Source organism: Mus caroli, unplaced genomic scaffold, assembly GCF_978045245.1.
Source record: "Mus caroli unplaced genomic scaffold, Mus_caroli_1 scaffold_13, whole genome shotgun sequence".
Lineage (NCBI taxonomy): Eukaryota > Metazoa > Chordata > Mammalia > Rodentia > Muridae > Mus > Mus caroli.
The window spans coordinates 14,124,232-14,139,182 of record NW_028227268.1 but is presented as its reverse complement, the minus strand read 5'-3'; the positions used below and the strand labels follow the sequence as shown (position 1 = coordinate 14,139,182).

The 14,951-nt window shown below is 48.8% G+C and overlaps 1 protein-coding gene across 2 annotated transcripts in view; it reads right to left on the bottom strand.

Moving 5' to 3' along the window:
* Positions 1 to 14,951, bottom strand: part of Prkca (protein kinase C alpha) — a 404,382-nt gene that overhangs the window by 52,246 nt on the left and 337,185 nt on the right. For both annotated transcript variants that reach the window (XM_085829454.1, XM_021175668.3), the window contains exon 9: positions 1,721 to 1,858. In XM_085829454.1, the coding sequence (XP_085685580.1) occupies positions 1,721 to 1,858 (138 nt within the window). The remainder of the gene's footprint in view (positions 1 to 1,720; positions 1,859 to 14,951) is intronic.

Here is a 14,951-nt window from a genome sequence, read left to right as displayed (position 1 = left end):
AGCTCACATGAGCAGTTTAGGATGGTTTGCCTAGGGAATGGTGCTTCGGGCTGGGTCTCTCCATATCAACTAATCTAATTAGGACAATTTCCCAGGCACACGTCCACAGTCTAAACCAATGTGGACATCCCTCATTGAAACTCTGTTTTCAAGGGATTCTATCTAGGTTGTGTTAAATTGACACTTAAAGCTAACCATCACAGGCCTTTAGGTTATTGTGGGTGTGCAATGCCCTTGAAGGGCACCGTGGGATGAAGGCCACATTTTTTTTTTCTGTCTGATGAAATGATGGTGAAGTTTGTTCTGCCACATACTCCTGCCAGGATGCCCTGTATGGCCAGAGACCGAAAGTACTAGGACCACTCAACCATGAACCAAAACAGACTCTAAGTCCACCAGCCGAAACAACCCTTTTTCTCTTTATACATACATTACCTCAAGTAATTCATTATAGTTACGGAAAGCTGTAACTCACATAAACTTTTGAATTTTTAAGTATTGTAAGATGCCACAAGTTAAAAATTTTCTCCGTTCATATTCCTTTTTAAAGTATCCAGGTTTGTAGACAGTGTAGGGGAGTATTTATATACAAAGTTGCTATTTTGTCTGTTAGTGGGGATATTTAATATTTTTTAGTGGGTCTAGTTTGGAATTTTCCATACTCATGTTTTCTGGAAGCATTTGGAGGGTAAAATGTGAGTGACCTTTGCAACCTTGAAGGCCCAGGACACAAACAATGAAAAAGGCAGGCTCAAAATCAGCTCATGGATCTGTCACAAGGTTTGGAGCCACGAGGCCAGAGAATGTTGCGCAGACCGAAGTCCACATGACCCCATTATAGGGTCTCATTGTGACCATCCAGGCTTTGGGCGAGTTCACGTTCCATTTTCAGTTGTTGCTTTCTGGGTTAGTGTGTGTGTGTGTGTGTGTGTGTGTGTGTGTGTGTGTGTGTATGAGAGAGAGAGAGAGAGAGAGAGAGAGAGAGAGAGAGAGAGAGAGAGCACATGCTTCTTTCTTCATTTCTTCTTTCTTTTTTTTCTTCTTTTTTTGAGGTAGAGTCTCGATTCACTTGAACTGGTCAAATGAGCTCAGCTGGCTGACCAGCGAGCCTCGGGATCCACTTGTCCCCTGTGCTGGGATTAGCAGTGCTTGCCACCATGTCTCACAGAGCTTCAGAGTGACTTGCAAGTACTTTACTGACTGAGCTATCTCCCTAATCTCAGCACTGTTGGCTTCAAAATTATTTTTTAAAAGATTTATTTTACTTCTAATTTTGCATGTATGTGTGCATGTGTGGGGGGGAGCACATGCTTGGGAGCACGGGTGCCCACAGAGACCAGAGGCGTAGGGTCTCCCAGAGCTGGAATTACAGGTGGTTGGTTCTGAGTTGCCCAAAGGGTGCTGGGGTCTGAACCCAGGTACTCTGGATGGAGAGCAAGTACTCTTAACTGCTGAGTCATCATCTCTCTCCAACTCTTAACTGCCGAGTCATCATCTCTCTCCGACTCTTAACTGCTGAGTCATCTCTCTCCAACTCTTAACTGCCGAGTCATCTCTCTCCAACTCTTAACTGCCGAGTCATCTCTCTCCAACTCTCCAATGCTGTTTTTAACCAAGTGTGAAATGTGTGAGGCATGTGCCTGTGTGACTACAGGGACACCTTGGTCCACACTTGAGCAGTACTGATCCAGACTTTTATGCAAAACCCCTCCCCTCTTACCTTCCCAAAACTCCCCTTCCCCAGCACCATGAGGAAGTTGAAGTCTGTGAGTTTCACTCTGTCCAGGTTGTTGGATGGTTGCTTTCTGTCTTCTGAAGGGCTGATGACTTTGTTACCAGCAGGGCCTAGCTTGGCTTTCTGAAACAAACACAGACATAAAAAGCCATTGGTCATTTTTTTCCCCCAAGGAGAGAGTGACAGGAACCAGCCCAATGTTAATAAGCTGGCTGTCAGCTATGAGGAGAAGGGTGATGGGCTGAGAAAAGGAATCCGTGGGTAAAGAGTGAGGATGGCCGGTGCTTCTGCGCATCCCATGGGGAAGATCTACAAAGTAAACACACTCTTTCATTCTTCGCCTAGTTAACAGCTCTGACAACCAACCAAGAGGCCGCTTCAAAGAATCTGCTGATGGCGGGGGAATTCTAATTCTGGGATGTATAGTTAACTTTTTGAGGGTAAATGGTATCTTGAGATTGTTAACGTAGGAAGGAAATGAAATTTGTGCATGAATGTTTTTCTTATTTGTAGATTCTGTAACTTAAAACTGATCCATATGAAGGAAATTTGTACCCAGGCAAAACGCCGATGGCAGAATGTTCTCCAGGGAGGAGCTGCCTAATTGGTGAGCTTTGAAGATGGTTTGCTGCTACTTCCAAATGAGGAAGGAGTAAGAACGGGGTGTGTTTGGTTAAGTCAGGATCGAATGGATGGGAGGACATGGCGGTGCTCCTATCGTCTGGTTTCAGCCTGGAGGATACCTGGTAAAGGATGGTCTGGTACCAAAAGGAGTTCCTGTATGCTGTACGCTGGGGTTAAGACACATGGGAAGCCTGGAGGGAGGGACTGGGGTGGGACTCTCCATGAGTCCCATTCTCACCACCAGTGGGGGAAAGCAAGAGGAATCAGCAGAAAGAAACGGCAGATGAGACTCCATGGGGACTGATGCCTCAGAAGTCACCCAGGAAACCCAGAGAAAGCAGAGGCATCTAGAACAGGTGCAGAGCCACAGCCTCTGCTAGACTTAGTGTTTCAAAATGCTTGCTTGACACACACAGAGAGAGAGAGAGAGAGAGAGAGAGAGAGAGAGAGAGAGAGAGAACACTGTGTCCTATGGTTGGTGGATCTTCCACAGCCTCAGCCCCACTGGGGCTAGAGTTAACAGAATTCAGATGGCAGAGGCTGACAGCAGAGGGTAATGGGAAGATAGGCGCTCAGAAGGCCCCTTCCATTCTCTGCCTGAGTTGAAATAATGCCAGGCCTCACCATGGGGTAGGCGGATAGATACTTGCTTGTGTTTCTGGACCTTCAGAACCATAAGATAAAGGACCCTCTTTAATTTACATATTGGCTAGCTTTGGGTATTTTGTTGCAGCACCAGAAAATAGGTTATGACTCCCTGTGGCCCTTGCCCATGTTTGTGCTCTGTCTGGAGGCTACATATTTCCCTTGGGCCTCATGGCCTCTCAGGGGAGGGGACAGCAGGAAAAAAAGTGGGATTTCTGTAGCTTGGGCTGAGACCGATTAAGGAAACAGCCTTATTGAAAAGCATTAGTCTGGGGTTGAGGGGTTTAGCTCAGTGGTAGAGTGCTTGCCTGGCAAGTACAAGGCCCTGAGTTCAGTCCTCAGCTCTAGGGGGAAAAAAAAACATATAGTCAGGCGTAGTGGGCACACCTTTAATTCCAGCACCCAGGAGGCAGAGGCAGGCGGATCTCTGAGTTTGAGTCCAACCTGGACTACAGGGCGAGTTCCAGGACAGCTAGGGCTACATAGTGAGTCCCTATCTTGAAAACAAAACAGCATAGAAATTATCCCCAAAACGGGGAAATAAACACCTTGATGTTGTAAAATAGAGCAAAGTAATTCCAAATGCTCGAACTTTCCTGTGCTCTCGTCTTTTGTCCTTAGACAGAACCAGCCTATTTTATTGGCTTTGACTAAACTAACTTGCACTTGGGGACTCCGGGTTCTTCAAAAGATGGCACCTGAACATTTGTCAAGCTTGGCTTCATGATGTTGCCTGGATTTCTAGGCTCTGAGTCCAGCCAGTGTCCTTCCCCCATGGGGAAATGAGCTAATAACTCGCTACTAATACATCTCATTTTGAACTACAGAGGCATTTCTTGTAGCCCTCAAAGGGCTATGGGGTGGGCGGGGTCAAGCAGGCCATGCAGTGTGAGTCTCAACACTGCAAGCCCCATTCCACATCTGCTGGAAGTGAAGCAGCATGGCCCCTCCTGAGTCCAGTGACTTGTCTGTGTAATGGGAGGGACCCTGCACACCCAGCCCATTACTGCAGGGTTTTCACATTAAAACCAGGATGAGATCCACGCCAAATGCCTTGCATTGTGGGGTGTGGGTGGTGTAACCCTGAGGTCAGTTCTCGCATGCTGGACCATGAATTCAGGGCAGCCTGGGTTACATGAGACTCTGACTTTAAAAAATCCATAAAACAATGATAATAACAGCAGTGGGAGATACCCATTTTCTTTTTTTTTCTTAATTTTATCTTATTTATTATGTATACAGTGCTCTGTCTGCATGTATGCCTGCAGGTGGGAAGAAGGCGTCAGATCTCACTATAGATGGTTATGAGCCACCATGTGGTTGCTGGGAGTTGAGCTCAGGACCTCTGGAAGAGCATCCAGTGCTCTTAACCGCTGAGCCATTTCTCCAGCCCAAGACACCCATGTTCTACCATGTTAAACCATTTGGAGCAGCAGAGTTGGTACCGTTTGACTTTTGGGAGTAGCAGTGGCAAAGGTATCAGTTAACACCACCAATACCCTGCCTTGCTTGCATTGTGTCTACCCAGTGCACTCTAGTTTTGAAAAAAAAAAAAAAAACCAAAAAAATCAGAGTTGTGGTGAGTCTATCATTGCTTGTTGGCTCTCGTACCATGCCTCTGCCTGGAAATTTTGACAAGAGGCTCTGGTTTCTCTGAGCTCTAAGACCCACATTGCAGTGTGAGCCTAAGTCTCCCAGGGGTCCTTTGGGTAACCTCTGGAGAGCTTGGTCAGTGTCTCACGTTCCTTTGCCCCACTTTAAATGTTCTGATTCGTACTTGTTTTGTAAATGTGTCTTCAATAAAAGTGTTTCCATGAGTTAGTGCAAGTATGGCTTTGATGAATATATTTATCAAAGCTATATGAAGTGTAACATAGCGATGCCACTGAACTTGACAGCCGTGGAAGGGTCTATTTACTTATGACATTCCAGGGTAGACAGGCCGATGCTGCCCAACCATGGAAATACACAAACTGTTGTAGATTTCTCTTACTCTTTTTTTATTTCGAGGCAGGGTTTCTCTGTGTAGCCCTGGCTGTCCTGGAATTCACTTTGTAGACCAGGCTGGCCTTGAACTCAGAAATCCACCTGCCTCTGCCTCCTGAGTGCTGGGATTAAAGGTGTGCGCCACCACTCTTACACTTTTTTTTAAACCTTTTCTCCTCTTCCTCCTCCTCCCCTTCCCCCTCTTCCTTCCTCTTCTTCCTTCCTTCCTCCTCCTCTTTCTTCTTCCTTCCTCTTCCTCCTACCCCTCTTCCTCTTCCTCCTCCTTCCCCCTCCTTTTCCTCCTCCCTTTTCATGATGGAAATGCTCTGAGATCATTATCTGGATACTGACAAGGCTCTACAAAGCAGGATAGGGTTTGTGGAAGTTGCACTATACAGAACCAAGGCTGCAGCACAGCACCCTGCCTCTAAGGCCATGCATTCACCTGTGCTCGCTGCAATACTGGCTCAGAGCAATTGAGTGCTTCAGAGCAATTGAGTGCTTCAGAAGGAAATCATGAGGACCTGGGGTGGGCTTGCTAGAGGGACCTACCTGTTAGCTAGAGTTACCGCCTGTGTTTCCAACCAGCTAGGAATCCTGACATCTATTGCCTCTACTCAGTTGCTAGGCAACAGGTTAAAAGGATGCTACTTAGTGGCCATTACAGGGTCTCTCTTGGTAGCACAGTAAAGTACAGGAGAAGCCTACTGTTTTCTGGTTAACTCATTTCACTGATTGGAACCGGCCAAGCATTCTGCCCCCGGAGGGCCTCTGTGCTTTCTGATTCTGTGACCCACATAGGCACACCAACCCATCTTCCTAGTCTGCAGATGATACCTTAAGACCCCAGGATCCCCCACTCACCCTGTCAACTGACCCTGTTTCCCCACTTCCTGTGGTCTGTGTCCCTCCTCCTCTTCCTGCAGCCTGGTCTCTTTATGTTCAGTCCCTGGCCACCCCTCTCTAGTCACTGGAAAGAGACTGAGGTCCTCTGCTGGGTTCTTTCTGGTCTATCTCCAGAGTTTAGGACATGTCTGGGACATGATGTACCCTCAAACGCTCTGGATGAATGAATGAATGAATGTTTTTTCATGTGACATTTTCTAAACGGCAGAGTTATTCCTTCTTGAAATAAAATACATTCATTTAAAACTTATGATGCATACATTTTTTGAAAATAAAAATAATTAAGGGTCTATGATTGTATTGCCCATTGATGATCCCTGTGAACACCTTACAGATGTCTTGTGGCCCTGCATCTTCACACCTTATTAACTCGTGGAGACTACACTGTAACCTGTGCTTCCTGGCCATGCATTAGGCACTTCTCCCTCTCCTGCTGTGGGACACCTGGGTGCTCTCTCTGTTCAGTGCTTCTGCAGCAGGCAGGTGCATCGTTTTCAGTTTGAGTCTCTTCCTTGTTCCCAGACTCCCTAGTAGATGCAGCATCAAGTCAGGAGGTGTGGATATGCACGGCTGGTGATGCGCATGGCGGATTGTATGAGGACAGACGGGAAGATCATCGAGACGAGGTGCGACTAAAGGGTCAGGACACCCTGATTCCAAAAGGTGTTGGCTTCTCTTAGGACATGTGTATTTGTTGGTCGGGACATCTAGCAGCATTCTTTCCGATCTGGCTTTGAGACCATCTTCACTCAGGTGTGTCTACCTTTGATCCTGGGAAATGATGTCATCATCTCAAAAGTTCATCCTCTAGAGCCGTGGCTCTCAACCTGAGGGCCGAGAGTCCTTTGGAGGTTGAATGACCCTCTCACAGGGGTCGCACATCAGATATCCTGCATACTAGATTTACATTATGATTTATAACTGTAGCAAAATTAAAGTTATGAAATAGCAACAAAATAATTTCATGGTTGGGGGTCACCGCAGTGTGAGGGACTGTATTAAAGGTCAAAGCATTAGGAAGGTTGAGAGCCACTGCTCTAGAGCCTTACAATTGGGATTAAAAATATCTACACACACCTGCACACACAAATGTGCACATGCGTGCACACATACACACACATGAACACGTCTTAATGTTTTAAGTAAGATGATGAGTTTGTGTTAGGTCATATTCACAGGTATTCTCAGCCGTGCATCCTTATGAGGCTTGTGGGCTCCATGTCTGACATACCAGAAGGAACAGTCTGGGAAGGTGACATGGCCTGAATGTTTATGCCCCAGATTCACATGTTGGAACCCTAACCCCTAACATGAAGGTGTGGGGAAGTCACAAGGCCTCCACCATCATAGCTGGATGGGTGAGTGTCCTTGTGAAAGGGTCTTGTGTAGGCGAGGACCCAGGAGCAAGGGGCTATCTATGAACCAGACACCAATCTGTCTTGTGCCTTCACCCTGAAGCCCCTAGCCTCTAAGTCAGTGAGCAATGGGTCACGTCTGGAAGGCTTGTGGCTTGTGTGGTTTGGTTACAGCAGCCAGAGCAGATGGCAAGAGAAAAGAAGTTTACCTGACAGAAAGCAAGCAGCTGCCCCCAGGGAAGGCCACCTCCTATGTCACCCATGTCCTTCTGCCTGCATGGTTTTCTTTGTTTACATATGCTGCAGCTACACACTGGGACTAGGGGGTGGGGCTGGGTGACTGTTAACACCCGCTGACTAAGGGTTTTCTTCCCAAGCCAGGAGTCACAAACAGATGACAGGAGTGTACTCTGCATGCTCCCCAGAACCACAGTCAGCCCCGTCAGCCCTGGAGGGGTCTCTGGGGAGTCTTCCTACCTATAACAAAGACACCCGAGTGCGGATGAAGATGTGTGAGCCTTGCAGATGCTCTCCAGAGCCATCTGCACCCTCCAGCTCCTCACAGGGTTGTGATAGTGCTGTAGAGGAAGAGAAGGATGCCATTGTCCCCAGTGCAGGGCTCTGGATCCCCTGGCTGCAGAAGCTGATCCCCCTGCACTGCAGGTGGCCCCAGGCTGGGTGTCCCCCAACCACAGGAGGATGACAGAGCAGTCTAACCTCTGAAAGAGTTTGGAGACAAGAGACACAAGGCTGTTCTCGTTGCAGATGAGGAGTCGGGGTGACATGTCTAGGCTCCTTTCCTCCCTCGTTTCTGAAGCCCAGACTCTTATCTCTGCAGTGGCATACCGCCCCAGGAGCAATAGCGAAGGTTCAGGAAATAGCTCTGGCGGTGCAGACAGAGTGCCCGGCTGCTTCAGCATGAGATCCAGGCAAGTGAGTGTGTGGCTGTGAGTCACAACGACAGGCCGTGGCTGGGGTCCGTCTCCGGGGTGCACTGATCCTCAAGTCATTCATTTCCAGCTGCACTGGACCTCTTGCACTTTCATAGGTTTTATTTTTTCAGTGCTGGAGACTGAACCCAGGGCCTCTAAGCTTGGAAGCTAGCTAACACTCTACCAACAAGAGCTACACCCCAAGCCCTGCACTTGGACTTGATAGGATGCCCGTGTCCCTGGCTAACTTACCAGGAGAGAGAAAATGGAAACTTCTCAATGCACCTGAATTAAATTATCGTTCGGTCTCTTCTGTGACGTTTGATTCCCTAAGTGGCACAGGACAGTAAGGCTGTGTTGCCAGACTAGGTGGCATTTAACTCAACGACGCACAAGGATGGGGGATATGCAGAAAGCCACTTCCTTAGTGAGAACTGTTTTTATGGCCGTAGCCAATGAGGTGGTTGCCCCTGTTAAAATGAAGCCAGGAAGCCATAGGAAGCTGGAGGAACCCCATGCTATGGGAACCAGGTCATACCCCATGGGTGGGTAGGTGGGGGACTGTGGCCCCAGGGGTCGATTTAGAGCTTTCCTTGGTGTTTTTTTTTTTTTTTTTTTCTACCAAGCCTGGTTTGTTTCTAGTAGACACTGCTATTCTCTTTATGGCCATCTGTTCTTCCTTTGTGTTCTTTGGCTCATCCAGTGATAGATGGCATGCCTAGCGAGCCTGCCTCATCTCTTCCTCACACATGTATGCAGAGTATGTTGGTCCTAACCCCCCCCCCCACATACACACCTTATCATCTCCTGTTTCCCTCCTGTCCCCTGGATTCCTCTTTCTCCCTTACTAGTTTCCATTCCACTTTCAAGTCTACCCCCTCCCCCCATCTTTGCTTCTTCCTTCCTTCGTTTTCTGGTGACGGAACAGAGTTTTGTTAGCGTTAACAGGAGTACAGGCATCTTAAAAGTAACTGCTGCCGGGCGTGGTGGCGCATGCCTTTAATCCCAGCACTTGGGAGGCAGAGGCAGGCGGATTTCTGAGTTCGAGGCCAGCCTGGTCTACAGAGTGAGTTCCAGGACAGCCAAGGCTACACAGAGAAACCCTGTCTCAAAAAAAAAAAAAGAGTAACTGCCCCTCGTCCCCAGCCCCAGTTACCACTAACTGCCAATAGCTCTTCAGGGAGGGTGTGCCCCTCCCCCCACCAGCAACAGTTAACTGCCTCCAAGTCCTCTGGGGTAGACCTGGCCATTCCTAGAAGCAGCTTAGCCTGCCTCACCTGGTAAGTGCTCCCTAGAAAGCTGTTTGCCTTTAGTCCTCCCCAGCTGCTATGGGAGGATCCTGGAATTCCCCCAAAGGATCCTGTTTTGACAAACATCCCATTGTTACCTTTTCTAGGTGTTTCCACCCATGAAAATGTATTCTGCCCCCCCTCCCATCCCCTCACCTCCCAGGGCTGACAGCCAATTCATGCAATGTCCACCTTAGGGAATGGCTGTGACATATGTTTAGACTCTTTTCACACTAACACATTGCTTTCCCTGCCAGGGGCACCTGGATCACCACCTCACAGGCTTTGTGGGAACGGAGTCCCTTGAATTCACACATGTTGTCCAAGTAATTGGTTTTCCAGAGTGTCAGCAATGCTTCTTAAATGCAGGGGATTCTCCGTTCCGGAGAAAACAGTTCCTGGGCAAGCAAGGACAGATAGAAAGCAGCAACAAGACCTGTGTCGACAGCCCTTGACCGTCTCTGTTTTAGGACCGAGGTCGTTGCCTAAAATCGGGAGCAACTGGGAGCGTGAAGTGACCATTTCATTGCCATTCCTGTTCATGAACAAGTAGAGGCCCAGGCAAGTTTCTGCTTCTGCTGTGGCTTGTGTTCGGCAAGGTGCGGGAGCCTTTCTTTTGCCAGTCTCCACTGCCCTCTTGTGGTCTTCCGCTCCTGGAGCGATTGCACCCTGATGAAGATCTTTGCCTGAGATTTGCCCAAGGTTCAAGGGAAGTAGCCTGTGGCAGCAGAGTCCAGATAAATAATGCAAAGTGGTGCGAATGAAGTGGTCCATCTTCCCAGACAGATGACAGGAACCACAGACATGAGAGAGCCAAGTGTCTGCCGGTGTCAGTGGGAGTTTTAAAATCGCCAGATGCTTCACTTATAGGAAACTGCAAAGCTCAAATGATGATAGAGCATTTGTGTCTTCTGAATGTTCTAAAACCTTCTTCCACACTCAGACACTGCAAACCACATAACTAAGAGTGGATCGGAAGAGGCGGGGGAGGCAGTGGGCATCGCCAGGGACCCTGGAGGGGGCTGAGAGGCACGGCGTGGGGAATGGTGAGAGATGGTGGTTGTTTTCATACGAGGGCAGGATTCAAATGAAAAAGTCAACACTGGGATGTTCAGCTAGAATTGAAGAGCCATAAGAAGCCATGCCAGAAGAAGCCAAGCAAGTGTCCAAGCTGTCCAAGCCGGGACCGGCACTGATGCTTGCTTTCCTCTATGGTGGTTTAGATAGGAAAGATGAACAGAGTGCTGTGCCATGTTACCCCCACCCTGGTCCTCCCCCAAAGGGGCTCGAACCTGGGCTTTTTACACAGAGGTCTTTGTTTTTTTTTTTTTTTTTTTTTTTTAATGAGTTTGCCTCTGAAATGCTGTTCAATCAACTTGTTCAATCAGTGAAATGTAAGGATTTTCTAAACTGTCTCTAATTGACAGGAACAAGCATTTTGAAAAGGAGAGCCAACGACCATTAAATTTAGCACAGAACTTCCACAGCGTTCTGTTTTGGTCCATGTGCATGGAACATTTTAAAACCATCCTGTTTTTTTACAGCCCAGGCATCTAATTATAGCTCTGTGAGACCCCTGCTTCCAGGATTGGCTGCCAAGGCACTGTTCTGTGTTCTCTGAAGTCTGTGGCCATCAGCTCACAGGGAAGGAGTGATGCTGAGCATGGTTGCTGGACTCTCCCAGTCACAGACTGAAATGCAACATATGGCATCCTTACTTTCTCTGGGACCTCAGTTTTGTCGTCTGTAAAATGGACTGAAATGTTACCTCATCAGAGATGAACTGGATTTTTTATTTCCTATAGTTTTGTTTGTGAAACTAACTTTTAATGGCTGAGCTATTTCTCCAAGTTAGATCTTTCATTTCTACTGGACGCAACTGGGTGCTGCTTCGATGGCAGTATCTAGCCATAGCCATGACAGGTGGCAAGCAGTATCAGAAGAGATTCAGGATTGTTAGAGAGGAAGAGACGAAGCTTCAGCAGGAAGACTCCCAGTGAGGTAGACACAGAGAGCCAGGTAGTTCCCAGGGTTCTACTGCCAGTGTCGGTCTTCAGAGGAATGGGGGGCTCTGGAGAAGGAGTTTCAGTGCAAGACAGGGGTGTAAATCTATACCTTTTTCTGTGTGTGTGTGAAGGGGGGCACCAGCGTGGTGAAAGAGACTGCTGGGAGTGGGTGGGTCACTTTCCTGTGGTGCTCTGGGTTTCGGGGGTCCTGGGAAGCCATGGAAAGTTGAGGTGTAGACTGTGTTGCAGGGTGTAGCAGAGAGGAGGAAGCAGATCATGAGCAGGCTCAAGGGCGGAGTCCTAGGTCCTCTAGCTGTGACCCAGAGGCTTCGAAAGTGTTTGGGGGACTTTTGCACAGTAGTTCAAAAAAGAGCAAACGGGATCTTCTAATGTGTTATTGTGACCTTCAAGGATGCTGTGCTGGGGACTGGAACAGTGTGGGGTACAGAAAGGTGACCTCAGATACAAAATGGGGCATGGTGGCATTGCTTCCTGCACCCCACCCCACCTCAAGCCATCAGCTTTGTGCAAATGTGGCCACTCACCTATGGCCCTTGCTGAGACCAAAGACCCTGCTTATTTCTGTGTGGCCTGTCGGCTGAGAGACACACAATCTCCGGGGGCAGGCATGGGCTAGTTGCTGACAGATTTATTTTCAGAAAAGCCCACAAGGTAAAGATTAGTTTGTGGCCAAGCAAGAGCAAAGCCATGCTGAGGTGTGTGTAGGTGTGAGGGGTGACTGGACTCCAGCTTTGCTGAGGTGTCGGGGTGTGTCATACCCGCACTGGTAATATTCCCTGTCTCGGGCAGAATAAGCAAGGGTGTTTCTCCTAGGCTCAATCGTGAAATGGGCACAAGAAATACATAGACTAAGAGCAAATGGAACACACTTTGGGAGGAGGCTCTGTGGTGCAACACACAGCGAGCAGAGCCATATGGCCTCTCTGTCCCAGGTGGCGAAGTGGAACAAACCACCCACCCGGGGCCTAGATTTGCTGTGGTTTGGATGTGAACTGTCCCCAGAGGCTCATGTGTTTGAATACGTGGTTCCCACTGGTGGCCCTGCTTAGGAATGATTTGGAACATTTATCAGGGAGAGCTTTGCTGGAGGACACGGGTCAGTGGGGATGGGCCCTACCTTCTCTCTTGTCTCTTTCCTGTGCACAGAGGCAATGTAACCAGTTTCTTCGCCTCTTCCACCATGCCTCCTGCACTGTTAGGCATTTTGTTAGAGTGAGGAAGAGGTCTAGCTCTAAGCACCTTTTATATTTACTTGCTTAACTGTGCAAGCAGCCTTGCAAGCCTCTCTTCCATACTGGACTTAGAGTCTGAGGAGAGGCAGGCCAGCCAAATGACAGAATGCCAAGGCCACACAGCCTGGCAGTGGCAAAGATGGGCTTCAGCTTAGGAATGTGACACTTCCTGCTACTGTATGATGCTGCTTCCTGGAATGCCAAGGGAGGTGAGAGTGACCACCCGCAGAGAGGACCGATCTCTTCAAAGGGGGTAGCAATTTGTGAAGAACCTCAGTTTACCTGCTGGGAGGGGGATCTGGAGAGCTGATAGCTTCGCTGACTCATTTTCCCCTTCCCCTTCCCCTTCTTTTATTAAAGAATATTCATTTATGTGCATGTGTGTGTGCCTGCATGCATTTATGTGCATGTGTGTGTGTGCCTGCATGCGTTTATGTGCATGTGTGTGTGCGCCTGCATGCGTTTATGTGCATGTGTGTGCCTGCATGCGTTTATGTGCATGTGTGTGTGCGCCTGCATGCATTTATGTGCATGTGTGTGTGCCTGCATGCGTTTATGTGCATGTGTGTGTGCCTGCATGCGTTTATGTGCATGTGTGTGTGCCTGCATGCGTTTATGTGCATGATGGGCATTCAGGTGCCTGTGGAAGCCAAAAGGCAGCACTGGATCCCATGGAACTGGGATTGTGGGTGGCTCATGCCAGAGAGGTGCAGGGAGGGAGCTTCTGAGCCGCTTCTCCAGCCTCACCCCTCTGTTTCCCTTTTTAGTCATGTTAGGAAATACAGCCTTAGGATTTGAATATGACTTCTTTGTAGAAGGGTTGTGTCCAACATAGTTAGAAGGACAAAGACACACCCCTTAGGCCTGTCACCTCACACAGGTAAAAGGTTTAGGTGGCTCAGAAGGTTCCATCAGCTTGGCTCATCCACCGGAAGTGTTTGCAACTATTTACTCTTAGGAGACAGAAGGGGCTACTCCAAGGGAAGGCAAATCTGGTAACTCGGTGTATTCAAGCCTCTCCTCGCTGCCCCCCCAAACTGTTTCTCCAAAGAAGCCCAGCATCGAGAAACAGGCTTTAAAAAGACAGACAGCGGAGGGCAGAGGAGACAGAGCTCTTGAAAATAACCGTGAATGGTCCTTACACTCATCTGCATACAGCACCAGGAGACAAACGCTGGACCCTCCCCGACCCAGGTGTCATTTAGAAAGGGCGGGAGGCAGCAGTCATTTGATGACACATGTGGATTCAGGGTACCCAAAGGAAGGAAGATCTGCCTGGAGCTGCCCAGTAGCAGTAGCCCCTAGAGAGGTGTAGAGCCACCTCACCCTTGTTACTTGTCAGAACAGTGAGAATCCTAGGACCAAGCCACATGTGGCCAGACCTGCTCTCTCACCCTCCTCAGAACATTTCTGTGCATTAACATGTCTTGTATGGAACAGTTCCACTGTGCCAATGGATATGTTTTGCTAGGCACCAATCCGTGTGACTGGGTAACAGGGCATTCTTGTTAGTGTGTATGTCCAGGAGGGCATAGCTGGGTCCTCAATGACTCTACACGCTGATTACTCTTCAGAAGTTAGAATAAAACAACCCATACAAGTCTTTTTTTTGCTTTTCCCAGTTCAAGTTACCCCAGGCCAGGTGACTCTCCACCCACCAAAGGCCCTTGTAAGTCAGCTTGGCCTTGAACTTTGCATGTAGCCTATGGTGACCTTGAACTTGTAGGTGACCTTGAGTGCTAGGATTACAGGCAGGTGCCTCCTCCATGCCCTGTTCCTTATCCCATGCTGTGAATCAAACCTGGGTGCCACACCCACACCCACACACCCACCCACCCACGGAGCAAGCACTCTTCCCTGAGTGACATCTCCAGCATGTTTCCATGCTCCTAACAAAATCCGCTTTCCTGAGGATGTGGAGGCTCTCAAGGGACTCGAGATGCCTGAGATTTTTCCCAGTAAAACAAGCCGGGAGACAGGCATTTGCCCATCCTGGTTAACTGAAGGGAAGGTCACCAGGCTCCTCGGCCCCTCAGCTCTACACCCCGGTATAGACTAGAAAGCTTCACCATCCCAAATACATCAGGGACAATGAACCAATACCCTCTTAGACGGGGGTGGGGGGTGGAGGGGTGGGGGAGGGGGTGGGGAGCTGACTGGAGCAGCCACAGAGGCCCATCGGTGTGAGGTAGCTGCAGAAAGCCTGCAGTTCACAGCCCG